The 19,809-nt window shown below is 42.4% G+C and overlaps 1 protein-coding gene across 3 annotated transcripts in view; it reads right to left on the bottom strand.

The window, feature by feature from the left end:
• Positions 1-15,648, bottom strand: part of STXBP5 (syntaxin binding protein 5) — a 125,005-nt gene extending 109,357 nt beyond the window's left edge. For all 3 annotated transcript variants that reach the window (XM_084776103.1, XM_084776104.1, XM_084776105.1), the window contains exons 1-2: positions 15,350-15,648; positions 13,943-14,040 (exon numbers count right to left, since the gene is read on the bottom strand). In XM_084776103.1, the coding sequence (XP_084632229.1) occupies positions 13,943-14,040; positions 15,350-15,502 (251 nt within the window). In that variant the 5' untranslated portion in view covers positions 15,503-15,648. The remainder of the gene's footprint in view (positions 1-13,942; positions 14,041-15,349) is intronic.
• Between the last annotated feature and the right edge of the window lie 4,161 nt (positions 15,649-19,809).

Raw genomic sequence — 19,809 nt, 5'->3', positions numbered from 1 at the left:
CTAAGTAAACTGACTGTCAGCAACTATAGAAAGGACAGAAGAATAAGATTCTCTTGGGACAGCATGGTGTTCTCTGAAAATGGACTCAGATTATTGTCACCACATACTTCACCATCCAGGGCAGTCGTTCTCAACCTTCCTAACGCTATGAGCTTTTCATGCAGCTCCTCACATTGTGGTGACCCCCAGCCATAAAATTATTTTTGTTGCTACTTCACATCCATAGATTTGCTACTGTTCTGAACTGAATATAAATGTGTAATTGGTAGAATATCTGATATGCAACCCTCAAAGGGATCACAACCCAGAGGTTGAAAACATTGATCTACTGTAACTGTTACAAAGTGTTAGGAAGGAAGAGAAGGAGGGAGGGAGGGAGGGAGGGAGGGAAGGAGGGAGGGAAGGAGGGAAGGAGGGAGGGAGGGAGGGAGGGAAGGAGGGAGGGAAGGAGGGAGGGAAGGAGGGAGGGAGGGAGGGAAGGAGGGAGGGAGGGAGGGAGGGAAAGAGGGAGGGAAGGAGGAGGGAGGAGGGAGGGAGGGAGGGAGGGAAGGAGGGAGGGAGGGAGGGAGGGAGGGAGGGAAGGAGGGAGGGAGGGAGGGAGGGAAAGAGGGAGGGAAGGGAGGGAGGAGGGAGGGAGGGAGGGAGGAGGGAGGGAGGGAGGGAGGGACAAAACTGTTAAAACAGAGGAGAAAAAAGGAACTATATATTATAAAATACATAACTAAACTCACAAGAGGTATAGAGAGTGGAAGATGAGAGGACAATCAGAACTGAAGCCCATGAGCACAGAGGGCTGAACAGGCCCTCAGCTGCTTGTTCAAAGACCCAACTACTCATTAGACTCTCTGTCCCTCGGGGCTGCATGTGGCTGGCCCTTTGCAGGGCTGCAGCTCTAGGAGTTCTACTGTTTTTGCTTTAACTTCATTGTTCTTCTTGCATCTTAATTGGTTTTACATCTCTATTGGCAAGCCGCAGTGCTACCTTTATCACATTATGGCAGGAATACAGACGCAGAGAAAGAGTGCTAAACAATCCTTTCTCACTGAAGCTGTCAGTCAATTAGTGAAAATCCATCACAAGCAAAAATAAACAAGACTCAGGAGATAATATGAGTATTAAGACATCGAGTGTACAAAAATAGGGCTTTGAAAAACTGAGAAAACATTAACAAATAAGTTAGATTCTAATTTGATTTAACATCAATGATCTAACTGCAGCAATTAAAGAGACCAGAGACTGTCATAGGAGAGCAGAAAGAGAAGATGGATGGCAACTATGTGTTGTCTGCAAGAAGTCGCTTTACTTTTTGTTTATTTGGTTAAGAGAGAAATCTGCTTAACATACAAAGACGCAGAGGTCAAAAGTAAAGGGATGAAGAAAGCTTTACCATTCTATGACTGATCAAAACCAAGTGGCCTGGGTACATTAGTTTCAGACACACGCACAAGTGAGATAAAGGAAAGTTATGAGGGATGAAAAGGGATATTAAACAAGGTAAAGAAGCCAATTCTTCATGAACAATAATAACAATATCAAATATAGCATATACTTAACAACACAGTAAAAAATATAAGATCAAAATGATAAGAATTGTTAAGACTAGAGATGAACCAACTACATATAACAACTGAAGACTTGCAACACATCTGTATTAGAAACAGACCAAGCAGGAGCTGGGAGACAGCTCAGTCAGTGGCCCAGTTCTCAAGTTAAAGAAAGCCAGCATAATGGAGGTAGGGACAGGCGGTTTCCTGGAGCTCTGGAGCTAGCCAGAATCTTGCCAAATGGATGAACTCAAAATTCAGCGTGAAAACCCAGTCTTTAAAAACCAGGTGAACAGCAACAGAGGACAGCTAGCACTGGCTTCTGGCCTCCACCCCTCAGCTCCTACACACAGTTAAACAAATCAAGCAATAATAGTGGATATTTATAGACTATGTCATCCAAGCTAGGGTCATCAGGAAGAGGGAACCTCAGTTGAGAACGTGCTTTCATCAGATTGCCTGCAAGCAAATCTGTGGGACATTTTCTCGGTCAATGATTGGTGTGGGCGGCCCCAGCCCACTGTGGGCAGTAGCACCCTGGGCAGCTTTTTTTTCTTCTAACCTGGGTCCTGAGGAGCAGGCTGAACAAGCCATGGAGAGCAAGCCAGTGAGCAGTGCCCCTCCACCGTGTCTGCTCCAGCTCCTCCTGAGATCTTGCCGTTACTCTGCTTCATGGTGTACTGTCCCTGAATGTCGCCATCCCCAAGTTGCCTTTTGGTCATGGTGTTCTATCACAGCAACAGAAGCCAAAATAGGACAATGCCTGAATAAACTAAAAAGAGCAGAAGCCAAGGACGGAGAAGGCTCCGTGGATAAGGGGTTTTTCAGGCAAGCTGGAAGTGGAGTCTTGATCCCTAGCACCCACTTAAGCATAGAGAGCATGACAGCCACATGTAACTCGGGCAGCTGGAAAGGAGACACAAGGGCTCCCAGGAGCAGGGTTGGCAGCTAGACTAGCCATACTGTTGAGGTCTGGGCTCCACCTCAATAAATAAGGCAAAGAGTGACAGAAGAAGACTTTCCATGTCAGCTCCAGGCTTCTACAGGCATGAGAACATAAGCGTGCGCGCGCGCGCACACACACACACACACACACACACACACACACACACCTGTGCATACACAGTCAAAAACAAAACAATAAAAGCACACAGTATCTGCACCTGAACCACTACAGAATAAAACTGCAAAACGATAGCAAGAATTTCCTGAAAAACGTGAATCAAAAAAGAAACCTCAACAAAAAATTGCAAATACTTTAATTTTCATCAAAAATGAAAACTGCATTTTTCCAGATTTATAGACGAGAGAAAAAGTGATTACAGTGAACTGCATGGCACTGACTGTCAGAAGAGAAGGAAGACCTTCAGGCACAGTGGCGTATACCTACAGGTCAAGTACCCAGAAGGCAAGGACAAGACACTGTCTTGAGTTCAAGAGTTTGGAGCCAGCCTGAAAAAGGCAGCAAGACCTGTGACTTTACAAGCACACATAAGAACAGACAAAGGGTGGAAAGAAGGAGATTTAGTCAAGCTAATCAAGTTAAAAACAAAAATGCACAAATCTCTAACATTGGCAATGCAAGCCATCACTGACATCCTCATCGATGTTGAAAGAGTATTCGTAACAAATATCAGAAAGCAGGTATGAAAACATCTACATAAGTAAAAACAGACTCACACTCTGAACAAAACTTTACTGAAAATGCACCACAGATGTCCAGATGTGCTCTAGCCAACTGGATAAAACACAAGGCACACCTCAACAATGGGTTATTAGATGCTCCATGAGGAAGACATAACCAGAAACTTAAAGATGTCATTAAATGAAAGAAACAAAACTGAAAATGATACACGTCCACTATACGACTTTCTTAAAACGCCAAAACTATAAAGGCAGTAAAAAAAGACCAGGGGCTGTCAGAGTCTGGCGGATCAAAGAACAAACAGGCCAATCTGAGAAAAACCTCTGAGTTCTGAAACTGCTCTTCATATGCAATAGTGCATATATGCCATTACTGATTTGCCAAACCCTACACATATCAGGAAGAAGCCCCAATGTAATGTGTCCATGATACACGCACTAGTGTGACAGAGGCAGCATTTTGGTAGGAGATACCAACAACACCTACGTTACAAAATGGGTGGAGAACATGTGGGAAATCTAAAGAGTCCTTAAAAATTAGTATATTAGGTAGAAAACAGCCACAGCCTCACAATGATAACGGTGAGTTTAATTTTTACTGCTGATTCATGAGTCTAACACACTATTAATCTGTCATACTATGTCTTATTTCCAAAGTTAAAAGAAAAATGCTAAAAATAACTACAATAGATATACAAGTCACTGAACTTGGGCTGATACGGTGGCTCACAGATGCAATTCTAATACTCAGGCGGCTGGGATAGGACTGTTAGCAGTTCTAGACCAGCCTAGGTACGGTGAGACTCTGACTGACTAAAAACAGCAACAATAACAACAGTAGTAGCAGCAGCAGCAGCAGCAGCAGCAACACCAAACCCTCTTTAACTTTAACACTGTATTATAAATGGCCCCTCAGGCCCGTGGTATTTGAAGTCAGTAAACTGCCATGCCTTAATGTAAATGAAACCATTGCTAGGACAATAAAGTAACTGTGATCATTTCTGGGCCTCCTGATTATGGTCAAGTTCAGCAAGTGACTGCAGCTTTATACTGATGTGTATCTGCACTAACTGTGGAAATGGATATCTGGTTATGGTAGTAAGGAATTCTTGACTCATAAACAAAATAGAATGGTTAAATGTGTTCATTCACAGTTACTGTTTTGGAGTTAAGATTATCTCTCTGAAGATCAAAATAAATTGCATTTCTGCATAGGTACTGTTTTAGAATAGCTTTTGGTGCACTTTGGTATTTTTAAATGAACTACTTACTCAGCCTACTATGAAATGTAGTCACACATAACAGTTGTCTAGGTTAAAGGACAAGAAATGTTCATTCTCACATATAAGCAAAAGTCATTTGTTTCTTAGCCTCCATACTCGGCTGTCCAAAGGCTCAATTTGTTGTCTTTTCTAAGAATACCAGAGTTGGCGTTGTGTGGTGGGGTTTACTTTTAATCCCAGGACCTGGGAGGCAGAGGCGAGTGAATCTTTGTGAGTCCAAGGACAGCCTGGTCTACAGAGGGAATTTGAGGTTAGCTAGAATCAGAAAACAAAACAAAACAAAGTTAATTCTATCAGAAAAATACAACACATTACAAAAAATGTAGTCCAGACTGAATAAATGCATAAGTATATTTCAACATGTTATATCTTTGTCTTCATGAGACAGAAAGAAAAAGTATATATCATATACAAAGTAAAGCCCTTAGCAGAAAGAACTGCAGTGTCTGATGCCACCAAATATAAACCCTCTTTGGCAAGTATTCTTGCTATGAAGACAGGGGCACCACTGTTGAGGGGAGGCGGGAAGGAGATGCACTTTTAAGGAGTAGAACTGATCACTCTTCAATAGATGATCTCACCAGCAAAAGCTTCAAAATTTCCACCTGATACTCATCCAAAAAGGAAACAGACTCAAAAGCTGTAAGTAACTAGAGTTGAAAAACCTATTTTATAGTGACCATATAAGGGCTAAGGCTGGTTTTTTTTGTTTTTGTTTTTTTTTTTTTTTTTTTGCACTTTACATCTTGCTTTGAGAAAAACCTCATTTGTCAAATGAAGATTAACATAAGATCAGAACTGTCAGCTATTTCTTTTAAAGTTTAGTTGTTTTCATTCCCCCCACTGTAAGAGAATATACTTACTATACAAACTACTATGTATTAAAACACAGCACAAGTGAATGTAAGTAAATATGCTTAGAATGCTGTCACTTTTCAAGACATATGAAATACACACCCTTCCAAAAAGATTAACAGTTGTGGAAAAGTGGGCACAAGTAGAAATTGTGATTTTCTGAAATTACATCTATATTTACTATTGGAAAATGATGCAGAGAGCTTCTATATAAAACATAAAACTCTTTTTAAAAAATGTAGCTACAACCTTAGTGACCAACTAATGGACCATACACTTTCTTTCATGGAAGTATGCACGCACCATTCTTGATTCTCAAGAGAGAAGCAAGTGCTGAATTTGCTTCTAGGAAGCTATGAGTGGGTTTCTGCTTTTTAATACCTTATTAATTTTTCAGGTTGCTTTCTTTCATAAGTGAAAGGTATTTCTAATAACAGTGTGTACACATCTGAGGAGTCACATTATTTATCAAGATGTTTTCATTCTCTTTTACCTTTAAAGCTAACCATCTGAATGCATATACATTTATGTTTATTATAGGAATGAAAATATTAACTCCCCAAGTGCTACAAATGCAAGCATCTTTTAACTAAAAATGAAAAGTAAAAGTAAGACAGGCTGGATGCCCCAAGGAGACTACTGAGTGCAGAGCTACTCCCAATAGATGAAAAAAAAAAGCCTTATTATGCTAATAATACCTCAATGGGAAGATCATACGAAGGTCTTTCGTAGGATTGAAAGCATTTCTGCAAATAATCTAACTTTGTATAAGGGGCACTAAGTATCCTTAAGAATTTACTGGTTACTCTTTAAAAATGGCTTATTAATTACTAAAGTTTTTGTTGGCATAATGGTAAAATTTATATAGCTTAAATATAAAAATGTCAATAGTAACCTTTCCCCCAAACCCTTCCACATAGATGCTTTAAAAGTGAAATAGGGTGGTCAAAGCAGTCCCTGGAAAACTTTAAGCCAAACCTACCACCTGCTACCTGATTTTGGAAATAAAGTTTTATTAAAACATACTCATTCCTTAACATATCGTCTCTGCGACACATTTTGTATTACATGCAGGTAGAGTTGAGTAGTTATCACAAAGACTATGTAGTCATCCATCCAAAAAACAAAAAACAAACAAACAAACAAAAAAAAACTGAACTTACTAGTCACTGCTGACCCCTGAAGTAGAGGCAGGTATTACTTTCAACATGTGTACAAGGGCACATAAACCTTTAACGTGTGTACAAGGGCATACAGACAAACATAATCCTCACCAGTGAGCAGATTAAGTTCACTGAGGAGAGTTCTGCATGCTCCCTGTCTTGATTTTGCCACATGTACACTGACTACTGCCTTACTTCAGATAAACTTCAGGATAGTGGCGGTTTGGTGACATGCTGTATCGTGGACTATGCTACTTCTCACGTACCGTAACACTGATAAACTTTAGACATGTAATGTCTGTATTACTTAAAGAACGAAATGTAGAAAATAAGGTTTTAATGATGACTAAAAAGATGCCCACAGGTAGCATGAAATCAAGTGACCGTGTGCATGTGTGCGTGAGTGTGTGTGTCCCACAGTGACTGTAAGTTTTAACCCTAAGAATTACGTAAACATTGAAAAGTGTGTTGTGGGTTAGGGACTGACTGCACACAAACACAGCGCCCTCTGTGGAACTCTGAGCAGTAACCTACGCCAACAACTGTATCTGCATCTACAAGCCTCTTCTCTTAAGCTTCCTCCACCCATAGCCAGAACAAAAGACACAAGACGAACAAAATCAGTATCACAGTTTCTTTAAGACAAAAACAAGAGAAGTAAAAACGTAAAGCACTTAGAATGACTAACTCTGACGCTGGATGACTGCCCTGTACCTAAACTCTACACAAATATGTAAGATGAAAACATATGTAGATAACTGCTGCTTTGCCTTCATCTTCACAATGGCTCAAGAACACCGTTTCCAACAGCATTATGTCCTTCCTGGAAATAATCTCCGTTGCATGTCTCTTTGAGAAGGGGAATCTCAAGTACAATCCATAAAAAGATGACAATTTTATCTTATAAAAAGTCAACATTTAAAAACAGAGCCAGGAACAGTGGCACAAGCATATTCTACGACACAAGACGTGCTGTGGAGGCAGGAGGCTCTGCAGGTCAAGGGCGGTGAGCCTTGGCCACCTGGAACCGCACCTAATTTAAGACAAAAGGGAACAAAAGTCACACCAATGCTTACTCCGGCTGTTGCCTCAAACGCTTCATAGTCTACATCAGCCTTAAGCGCTACCCCAATAAAGGTATTCAAATCTAAAAGGCAGCACATGGTGAAATGTACAGGTTAAACCAAAGCTAGACCCTGTTAATCTGCAATCCCACAAAGCTAAGGATGCTAAATGCCAAATCAGATCAGAGACCATTTATTGAAAGACTGTTAAAAAAAAAAAATCAATACTCAACAGTCCGATAATAAACTCTCTTTCTGTAAATAATGTACCTCTTTCACTGCATTATATTAAGGCCAAATTAATGGCACAACCATCACCCATTACCTTCTATTTAATGCTTCTCTACCCTGTAGTCCAGTCATACACACACACACACACACACACACACACACACACACACACACACACATATGGTAACAGTAATTAGTATTCCAAGTTACTCTATTGTTACCAAATTTAGAACTAATTACATGCCAGCAACTCAAGGAAGGCAGTTTTCATCCTAAATAGTAAAAGCACTAGGCCTGATGAACTATGCCTTTAATCCCAGAATTTGGAAACAGAGGCAGGTGGGCCTCTGAGTTGTAGGCCACCTTACACAGGGAGTTCCATCCAAGCCAGCCAGACTTACTTACATAGAGAGACTCTGTCTCAAAGAAAGAAAGAAAAAAAAATGAGTAAAGCCATGTATGTCATCAGGAACTGACTGTTTTTAAAGTAAATTTACACCTCAATTAACACCCAAGAAAGAAAAGCAGCCTTCCCTAATGGTACTACAAACTGTTCAGTTCATCTGCCAACTCAGTACCCAACGTGAACGCCGTGTTTCCTTGCATGCTGTGGCCTGATATCTTCTGTAAACCCCTATGTATTTAAGGAAGGAGTATGACTGTATTGAAGGGGTACAAAGCAAAGCAGGCCATATGGAGTCAATATGCCACCCTGTGTGACAGGCACTCTAATCTGATCACTATGGGCAAGCATAGTCCACAGAATCTCCAAGGCCTCCAGAGAGAAAGAGGTCACAGCATCACAGCTCTAGGACAATTCAGAACCACCAGTCTGCATTTCCCCACCCACAGCAGAGGGAACAAACACACCAAGATTTCAGTTCACCTATCAAACAAACTCAGTCTTAAGACTGAACACTAATCTAATAATGTGGCCATCCTTCTAGATTTTTTTTTTACTTCTTTACTATAGCAATAATAAATTTTAAAAGAATTATACTAAAACTCAAGTGAGAAGCAGAGACTATCAGAAAAAAAAAATGCTATTTTACTAGAAGCTTTATAAAGCAGGCTTGATTTCCCCTCTATTTAACATGATCTTTCTAGTCCATATACTTTCTTTCATGATTTATTTCTCACTACACACACACACACACACACACACACACACACACACACACACACACACACATACACACACACAATATACTGCAAACCCTTTCTAGATAGTTCCGCTTCTTGCTCCTCTATGAAGTGTGCTGAGAGCCGTGCCTTACAGCTAACACAGGGCTCTCGTTCTTCTTCAATAGGGAGCAGACTTGGGATGTGAGAGTGTTTCCAATTGCTCACTCCTCCTCCACAGCTCCATTCCCAGCTCTCTCAGGAGCTCAACACTGAACAGGGAAGACCAGATGGAAAAGGGGTAGCTAGTTTTCAACTAGTTTACTTCACTTTTATTTCAAACAGAAACCCTTTCTAAATCTTTCTTTCAGTGGTATAATTATGTTATGAAAAATAATATTAATAAGCAGGGAGTCAAACATTCTAATACTATCTTACAAGTACGAAGTTAATTTAATAAGTACTGTATGGAAGTGAACAAACTGAAAATCAAAACTACGGAGAGCTCTCATAAATAATGGCAGCCACAATGGAACATGCACCAAAGAGCTCTGCAGTCTTAATAGCTATACACGTTTACTTATACTGAGACTGGCACTCTCACGAGGTGGGTTATTGACTCCTTAACTGATGGAAAACTTAGGCTAAAGACACGTGTGAAGTATGTGCCTGGAGATGTCACACTAGCAGAAAAGATGACACTGACATTTAGTAGGAGAAAAACCAGTTATGAATATTCCTAGTGTCCTGGACAAACTCACAGAATAAAAATGCGCAAACTGCTACAAACTACTGACAAACACCGAACAAATCCCATGAGTTAAACAGCTATTACTATAAATTTGATTATAAAATTCACACTATCAAACATAAAACTATATCATATTCCCATGCTAAGAAAAGCAGCCCAGATTGCCTTCTCAGAAGGACACTGCAGCAAAGTAGAAGACAACATAGTCTTTAACTCAACATCCATCCACTTCTGTAATTTCTTAGCTGCTTTCATCCTAACTCATTCTCAAAAATTTCACAGAAAGCAGTCGGGGCCCATTCGGCCACAACTGGTTTGGGTCCACGCTACTGCCTATATGATATGGTAACCCATGAAGGTTCACTTCACTTGCTCTGTTCTTTCATCCATGGTATCGTTGCCTGACCAAACACACCCACATGAGTCACACTTTCAAGTATCTTCTTACATGATTTCTAGTGGAATAACACCTGCAGTCTAACGTTCAATTGGTGTGTGTGTGTGTGTGTGTGTGTAAGTATGTATGTGGTGGGTGCAGGTCCACATGTGTGTGCATGCATGTAGCATGGGGGCCAACCTCAGGAGCTGTCCACTTTGTTTTTTGAGAATGTCACTCACTGGAACCTGAAGTTAACCCATTCCCCTAGGCTAGCCAGCCACTTCCCCATCACGGAATGCCAAGTGCACTCCACTATTCCTGGCTTTTACATGGGTCTTTATGCTTGCACAGCAAGCACTTTACTAACCCAGCTATCTTCCTGGACCTCTAATTAGCTTGTTTTTACTCTCAAGTCAATTACAATCATTATTCCAATCAGGATTTTCCCCCAACATTCCCTTAGTCTGCTATCATTTCCTAAGCCATGCTTATGCCCACAGTTTCCCTTGCTCAGAACTTTTCCAACCCTTCACACTGCCATTCTGCATCCTTATCTACCACGTCTCTGTACAGGCTTCTAACTGCAGTGGTTGACCGGCCCCCAGACCTTTGATTAGAACGCAAAGCCTTTAGAAGGCTCACATATTCACTTCATTTGAATTACTCGCCTAGAGACACAGAAATCTAAAATCACAGAACTGTCCTTGAATGAATCGTCCAACACAGCACCTGAATTTTAAGGAGAAAGGCCAATTCCTTGATGAGAAAAAGCAGGAACATGAGTTCAGGACACACGGTCTGTAATCTACTGTGTCTTGTTAAATGAGCTCCCAGATAGGGATGCCACTCTGGAACCCTGGGTGCAACATTACACTGTAACTGAAGACTGCACCTCACCAAACTAGACACTGCCCAGTACGCTGACTTTCCAGAACTCAAGGCTACAATAAATGGGGTGATCCAATAATTTCCTCTCAAATTATTGCACATTCAGTAAATTCAAAATTCTATTTTTCCTTCATCCTTTAAATATTAATATTAAAATTCCCTAATTTTAATACCCCCATTGATTATACATAACATTTTATGTTAAAATATGTTCAAGGTCATGATACTTAAGAAGATGAAGCAATTTGCAACTACACTTGTGACTGTGAAGTCTGAAAACCACAACAGCACTTTGAGTTAAAATGCCTCCATTCTTCAATATGGTCTCTCCAAAATTAATATCTAGATAATACATAAAAATTAAGTGTTATTTCTCTGGTAAAAGAAAAAAAAGGAAAGTGAATTATATTACTAATACATGGCCTGGTACATAAAACTGTGTTTTCCTGTTTCTTAAGAATATATGACAAGCTCATGTCTTCTTCAGAGTCCAAGAAGGTTGATGAAATAAAATATTATGTATCATCTGTCATAGATTGTACATTAATGCAATAAATAGATTAGATAGTTAGGCTCAATGTTGGTTAGGTATTCATTGCAGATTCAATTCTCACTACCCTTAAATGCAGTATTACATATCAAATATATTAACTCAATCAGTCTTTTGGGTGTGTTTTCCTTTCAACTCCATGCTTATAAGCCAGACAACTAAAAGCACACTGAACAACTATGAATGCTTCTCGTCACCCAGACAGGCCATGTTTGTACCTGGAATCCCAGTGGCCCCATCCTACTTAAGAAACTATATTTTGATATATAATTAATCAAAGAATATTTTATGCAGAAGTACTTTTTTCCCTAACAACACCTTTCTTGGGCAAATATATTCTAAACAACAAAAGTATAAGATGAGAACGCACAGAAGGGCCAAAAGAAAGCAGTTAGAAAGAGGAAGCCAGAAAAAACAGGATGATGGGCAGGCTTCTAGTGAGTACATGAGTTAAGCCTATACAGAGTTCTAAAATTGGATACAAAAGAAGCAACAAAGAAAAATAACCTAATATACATGTTAAACTAAAAAGGTCTCTATCATTTTCTATTAATCAGAGCCACAGTAAGCAAAGCTCCGTGCTCATCTGGTTCTTGGCCCTTACCAGGAGTGACTGGGGGACAGTGCTGGTCTGCAAGCCAATGCGCCAAAAACATATATAAGCCCAAAGGCTCATTTTGGACATCTGATCCTTTGAACTAGCAATTAACACAGGCCTGACAAGTTAACTCTATCTGTTGGGTCCACTGGCTAATTATGTAAATTAGAGTTTAAAGTATTTGCAAGACAAATAATTGCATTACAAAGTCGGTTTTTCTGGTGGCACACATATAATTAAATACAAAATAAAGTCCAAATGGCTGTTAAAAAGTTATATAATGAAACTGTTGAGGCCAGGGAAAACAGAGACAGAAAAAAAAAAAAAACTTTGAAAAAAAACTAAAAGAATCTAAAAATAACTGATTAAATTAATTTTCCCCACTCACATAAAGGAATTCTTTTGTTGGAGGGAAAAATCTTTTGGTTCCAAACAGTTCTAGAACAATGCCCTATGGTCCTGAAACTGAATTTTGCTGAACACTGAGAAAACGATCTATTCCTATCTACAAAACTAAAATAGGAAAGTCTTTGTAAAAACAAAAACATCTAAGCAATGGAAGTCAAAGAATATTCTAGTCTTGCTAGTTTAGCCATCTGGCCGAGAGCAGTTTATGCACACTGCTGCAGAAATCACCAAGTTCAGACTTCAGCATTAAAGACAGGCCTGCCCTGCCCGTGTTCACCATGCATTTCCCTGAAAGCCCGTCATGTTTTCAACACAGCCATCCTCAGAGTTACACTTGAGGCATATTCTGATGCAACGGAGGACACCTTTGAAATATCTTAAAAGACCATAAGTGAGACTCCTGGTTTTCAAATGCTGAAAATGCTCAATTGTAAATAGGCTGGCCCAGCTCCTCCCACCAGCTCCCCCTTCTTTTGTCAATGATAATGCTCAGTGCACTCACTGGGTGGCTGGTCAGTTTATGACCGGCGCGAAATGTCAATGTGGGTTAGTCAAGTATGTTTAATTGTCAGAGTAAAGGCAACCACACATGTTATTTGAAGTCAAACAGTACAAAAGAGGAAGTGAGAAAGTCTTCATTGTTCAGACCAAAAAGATGGGGGGGGGGGGGAATTCTTGTGAAGACTCTGAAAAATCTCTATGCCAAAGCTATAAAATTAACATAAAACAAGAAAGGGGGGGAACCCAGTTCTTTCTCTACATGCTAATGTACTAACTTAGTAGCTTTAGCCACACGTAAGAAATAGATTACAAAAGGCAAAAATGTACACAGTACACTTATATCAATGCATTTTACAAAACAATGTCCTAAAACGTCTAGAAATGTTAACCCTTCCTATTGATAGAAAACCAATTTGATAATTTGTCTTTGGTTAACGCTATTTTCTAGATGGACACGTGGAAAACAAATCAAGTTCAAACCCAGCTGCTAACTCCTGGGGGTAATAGACAGTTAAGTTCAGCATCCACTATACACAACATTATACAAAGGGGGTGACAGTGCGCTGCCATCACTATTCTGTGGTCTTTCAGTGTCATCTTTAGCACTGGGAATCAAGTCCCCGAATACATGCCTGTGCTTTTCCCTCAGGATCTCATAGCTGTTACAAACAAGTAGTTACTACAACAAACTTTCGAATGATGTTTTGGTTCATCCATAGGAACCACTGAGAGCCAAGAGCCATACCATACCACCAGAACACAGGTATGCAGCAACAAAACACCCGAACACAGGTATGCAGCAAAGGAAAAGGCTGCATCGCATCATTTCCTATAATACAGTGCTGACTACTCCATTCTCTGGATTGAAGAGGAAAAACGAGGATTAATGAGCAATGCAGCAGGACTGGGTAAGATGAAGCAAGCAAACAGAAACATTTTTTTTTTTTTAAAGAAAGGATACAGCCTTAAAGCACCAGTCTGAGTTCCCACCGCCAGGATCTTCTGTACAGGATCAAAGGCCAGGGCTGAGGGCTGATAGGGGAATCCATGGCGAACAGTCTGGGGATGGGCAGTGACATCACAGGAACCGAGAGAGAGCAGGCAAAATCCAAAAACAGAACAGCCCACAGGGGCGTTAGAGTTGACACCAACTACACTTGATACAAAGCGTGCGCGCGTGCACACACACACACACACACACACACACACACACACACACACACACACAACATTTATCGCTTTAAGGGGGAGTTGGTGGGGGGGCGGTAAGGGGTAAGGAACACGCAACAGAAGCACAAATTATTTAAACTCCTGCTTTGCTGAAATGCTGATAACTTCACAGAGGACAATTTCCTATAAATAGGAATACAAATACTATCCTGTCACCATATTACTCAAGTTTGTAGTGCTCCAAAATTCCGTAAAAGCATGGGAAAAGATGATTCGTGTTGCCTCTTAGGCGAAATCACCCAATCGTGGCTTTATTTGAATGCTAAAGGGAGGGATTTCTAAGGAAAAGTTGTCCTGAAACTAGTTTGAAGGATTGAGCCAAAGCGGTATCAGTCGCAATACGCCGATACCAACATTTTACAATTCTAAGGATGGAAATGGGTGCGGAAAAGAATCTTGCAATTTCCTATTAAGTTTGGAATAATTTTCGGACATAATAACAAAAAATCGCACGTAGGCTTTTAAGCCTCCGACCTAGGAAGGACCGCGAGGCTATCTATGAGGCAGGCAGGTCTGGACACGGAAGGCTCTTAAGCTTTTCTCACTGAGCAGCTGGGAATTAATCCGCTGCATCATTCTTTCGGACTTACAGGATCTTGTGACAATCATCATGCCATTCACAGACAAAACCCTCCGCACCAACTTTTTAACCCAACAAGCTAAAAGAATCCTGTGACTTCAAGGTGGTGAGCTGCTCGCACGCATTCTAAGGAAAAAGTGATGCGCAAAAAGATCTGGTTGAACAGGTTTGCCTTGCCCACAAACGACGGTCATCACACGCTGCTGGAAAATTTCGACGTCAGTGGAAGATAATAAAATATGCGCGAATATAAAAGTATTTCTAGACCATTGCTACTGGTGTCTGGATGGGAATTAAAGACAGGGGACTATGCTTGGGTTGCCCTGAAATGACTGCTTTTTTATGAAAAGGAAAAAAATCCACTCTAAGAAGTAGGGGGATCTCTGTCCAAAATACCCCTCGCAAGGCACGTCTTGTCAAGGGTGGGGGCGCGCTTTCTCAGAGCGATGAGCTCTATTGGCGCGCTCTGCCCTCGCGCTCCCAGGCACTGCCCAGTAGCCCCCTCAAACGACCCCAATCTTCCCATGACAGCTTGGCGGGGCTGCGCGCTCCCTTCACCTTGCAGAGTTGGAAGTGTTCGGACTGGAGCGTCTCCTGGATCTCTGGCTCCCGGTTCCCTGGCGGGTGCTGCTGCTGTTGCTGCTGTTGCGAGGCCGAGGACGAGCCTGCGGTCAGGCCGTCCAGCACCTTCCTGATGTTGAATTTCCTCATGGTCTCGCCCAAGGATTGGGGGGATGAGGAGGGGTCTCCCCTCGAGGCCCCGGTAGCGGTGGAGCCCGGTGCGAAGGAGTCCGACCAGCAGAAGCCAAGCGGCGGCTCCGACCGCCGGCTGCGAAGGAGGAGCGGGGAGCAGAAGATAATCCCAACAGGAAGGGCTGCGACGACGGGCGCGCGGCGGAGAGTCCTCTTCCTCCGAGGCCGCCGCGGCTGCAGTGGCGCCCGACGCCGCCTCCTCACCTGGTCGCGGCCGGGCTGCCACCGTCCCGCGCCGCCGCCGCCGCCGCCGCATCCATGGCCCGCGGCCCCGCAGTCCCTTGGCGCGTCCCGGGCTCGGCCTCCGCTCAGCGCAGCCGCCCGGCCCGCATGGCCCGGGCACCTGGGGCCGGTCCCCGCGCCGCCTGTCGCTCTCTCCCCAGCCGCCCGGACGCTCGCTATCGCCTCCCGGGAGCCTCGGTCCCCGGCCCCCAACGCCCGGCCGAGCAGGAGGCGAGCCGTGGGTTCCAGCGCTGGCCGCGGCGGTGGCGGCAGCTGGGCCTCCGCGGAGCGGGCTGCCCGGTGCGCATGCGCGCCGCCGCCCCCGCCCCCGGCCGGCGGCTTAAATCATCCTCCGCCGAGGGCCCCGGGCAGCAGCTGGCGGACCCGCGGGCACCGGAGCCCGCGCCTCCAGCCCCGTCACTCAAGCTCCCGCTGAGTGCTTTCAGGTGGCTTTGTGTCTGGGCTCGCAGCGGAGCGTCCAGTCAACGTTTATGTCAGTGGCAAGATGACAGCTAAGAGACACCTAAAGGGAGAAACCCAGCCTCCTTCACGAAGGTGTTGCTGGAGATAAAATGAGGCTGGCGGGTAGCAGCCAGACTGGGATCGGTCCCCTAAAGAGAACTCCAGCGCCCTAACCTTGGTCAACCACCACCCCGATTCCGGTGGGAAGGCAGGTTACGTGACAGGCAGCACTCCCCGCCACTCCTTGTTACAAAGTCTTCTCTGCCTGCCTGTTAAATTAACCAATGGACAGCTGTCTGAGATCATCAGACAGGAGAAGGAGATGAAGTTTTTGCTCACATCAGACGGCCGACTTTCCTGCCTGTCTCCCGGACTGCTAAGAGACTGATGGGTGGTTCAAGTTTGCAACGGTGGGGAGAAATTGATGCTGGCCAGTGCCTTCTACTAGCAAAAGTGGTAGGACTGGATAATCAGAAGGAGAGAAATGTTGGAAGACCTACAATCAGGTGGTCGCAGCAAGAGGCCAATATTCGGCTTTGTGAGACCTCGCCTGGACCAGGGGGTGGGGGTGGGGGGGAAGGCAAAAACAGAATTGCACCCCGGTTTGTTAGTTCCGCACCAAAATCAGAAGCGCCTCCCTTTTGCTTTGTTATTGGCTACTTTCTCCTGTTCAGGACAGTCTCCTCACCGCATTGGCCTATAAGCAGATGGAGCCTGCCTTCAAGAACAGACAGCAAACCAATTGGGCTTGGGGCCCAGAGCATTTCGGGAAGTGTAGTTTTGTAGAGTTCTGGCCACCAAGAAGAAGCCTTCCAGTTGGAACTTATAAAACTTTGCTTTATAGTTTAAAACTTGTTGAAGTAAGAAGTTAATTCACGAAAGGGAGGAGACGGAATAAACCAAATTTAAAGCGTTGTCTAAATCATTTCTAAGTGGCTCCAAGCCTTTGGTTTATTTAGTTCTCTGAAACACATTCTGTCCAGTTTGACACATTATATTGTGCGCAGAGGACTTAAAACGCAATACTTGTCTTCAACAAGTGTGTTGTGCTGAGCCAAGGCGCGGGGTGGGGGGTGGGAGAGAGTTCACGTAGCCAAATATAATCATAGGAGTTCGGAGGTTGGGGAGGGGCACTGAATTGGCCAGGGAAGGCCTGGAAATGGGTATAACCATCTTATGCTGGATGAGCAAGCGGTGATCCGGGCAATCAATGGGAGAAGATCTTCCCAAGAGTGCACTGAAGAAGGCTTTTAAAAACTGAACTATTCAGACAGCTTTCTTAAGTATCCAAATGGCGTCACAGAGCAAACCACTAAACAGTAAATGACACCGAGTTCTATGGTAAGCTTTTCCACCTAGTTTTCCAATAAATTTGTTGAGCAAATCATCATCACCAAATTATAAAACTCCAGGGAAACAACAATTTTTTGTGCAGGAACCTTGTGATGTAGCGGCTTCGTTATGCCTGGCAGGAACTTCAGTCTGTGCCCTGGGCCATCTAGGCAAACTTGGGCAAATGTATTTATTTTCTTCAGAATCAAATTCATCCTGTGAAATACTCCATGTGTAGAACTGAGATTAGTTACCTGTCTCGGGGCAGGGATGGGGGTGGGGGTAGTGAGTGCTACGTTCCTTAGCCCTCTGCTGCTCTTCAAATATGCCAGTTTCTTGGTCCATCAGGATCTGTGAGATGAAAAAGAACTTTAGGAGGTCACCAAGTTAAGTCAGGCACCTATCTTTGATTTCCGTAGCTGATCAGTCTCATCAGATTACCAACTCATCCTTCCATACCCACATCATCAATCCAGAAGAGCCCTAAAATTAAAGATGGATGGAAATTAGTTTTGTCATACTACAGCACAGTGAACCATATCCAGAAATCCGTTTAGTAAAAAATATTAAGGTCCTTAAATAGTTACTATCAGAGCAGCAAAGATAAGATTATGAGCCCTCAAATTCCTTTTACTTATTTATTTTTTAAGATGTATCTATTATTATGTATACAGTACTCTGCCTGCATGTACACCTGCAGGCCAGAAGAGGGCACCAGATCACATTACAGATGGTTGTGAACCCACCATGTGGTTGCTGGGAATTGAACTCAGGACCTCTTTTTTTTTTTTTTTTTTTTAATATTTATTGTCTTTAATTAGTTTCCCTGTGTGTATATTTGGGGTGGGGTGCATGCCCACATACACAAAGCATGAACAGAGAAGTCAGGACAACATCGTGGGGTTAGTCTTCTCTTTCATTATGTGGGTCTGAGGATGATATTGACCTTGGTTTTCCAACTTCGTGGCAGAACCGGCATCCACTGAACCATCTTGCCAGCCCTTCCTGGTACTTCTTATAAACCAGTTTCAACTTATTCCTTTTTTTTTTTTAAATACTGTTGAAATTTTTTTTAAATGAAAATTTAGCATAGAGTAAAACTTTAGTAATTTATAGTTAATATAGTTCAGATTAATTTTTAGCAGAAAACATCTAATTTTACCTATAGTAATTTTTCAGCAAAGTTTCTGTTTCATGTTGATGAATGAGTCAGTATGTTGACTTTAAGCAGCTCAATGGCTTCATGCCTTTGGACAAACTATAGTCTCTTTCTCAATTTTTTCTTAACTACTTATTGAAGAATGAGCTGGGAGTGCTATGGATATCAGACCCCTGCTAAGTTATCAATAGTTGCCTTACTTGATGCAAAGCAAAAAGAAATCTACACACACACACACACACACACACACACACACACACACACACAAGTCTATTACATTCTGAGACATGGAATGCTAAAATCCAGAATGAGAATGGTATAAAATTTTCATTGGATTTAATAGTCACTAGAATAATGAAAGCTGTGTACAGAGGCAGTTTGACAGTGATTGAGATAACATGAGAGTAAGGGTTATTATTATTATTATTATTATTATTATTATTATTATTATTATTATTATTAATTTGTTAATTGGTATACTTTCTGGGAAACTGAATGAAATCTACATTCATTTGTATTTAGTTTATGAAGTCCCAAAGGGCTATAAGAATGTCAGTAGCTGATTCACTGTGTGACTTAACAGAATATTGAATTTAAATTGTTTTCAAGTTGCACTATAGATGTTAATTAGTTCAGGCTCCTTTTCTGGACTGGCTTTCCTAAATCCGGTTAAAGTGATGGGTCTGGGTGACTGTTTTAGTAAAGGGATAGATATTTTCCCAGCTCACTGAATCAGAGATAGGAATCTGAAATCAACCAAACCCCAGTGTTGGCATACAAGCAGGCTGCCTGTGGGTTGCTTAGTAACCTCTGAAGTCCTCACCTGCTGCCACCACAACACCATCCCCCAAGCCCCCACCCCTGGGCCCAGGATATAAAAAGACAAACCCACCACACATTGCTCACTCTCTTACCTTTGCACTTTCTCTAAGGGTGCTCCTCTCTCTCTCTCTCTCTCTCTCTCTCTCTCTCTCTCTCTCTCTCTCTATTTCTATCTCTATCTCTATCTCTCCATCTCTGTCTATCTACCCTCATGGCCCTAACTGCCCCCCCCAACTTCCCTTCTCCACAATAAATCTCTCCATCTCAT

Source organism: Acomys minous, assembly GCF_964271855.1.
Source record: "Acomys minous genome assembly, chromosome: 3".
NCBI lineage: Eukaryota > Metazoa > Chordata > Mammalia > Rodentia > Muridae > Acomys > Acomys minous.
Note: the sequence above shows the minus strand (reverse complement) of the source record. Positions and strands in the feature narration are given on the sequence as shown.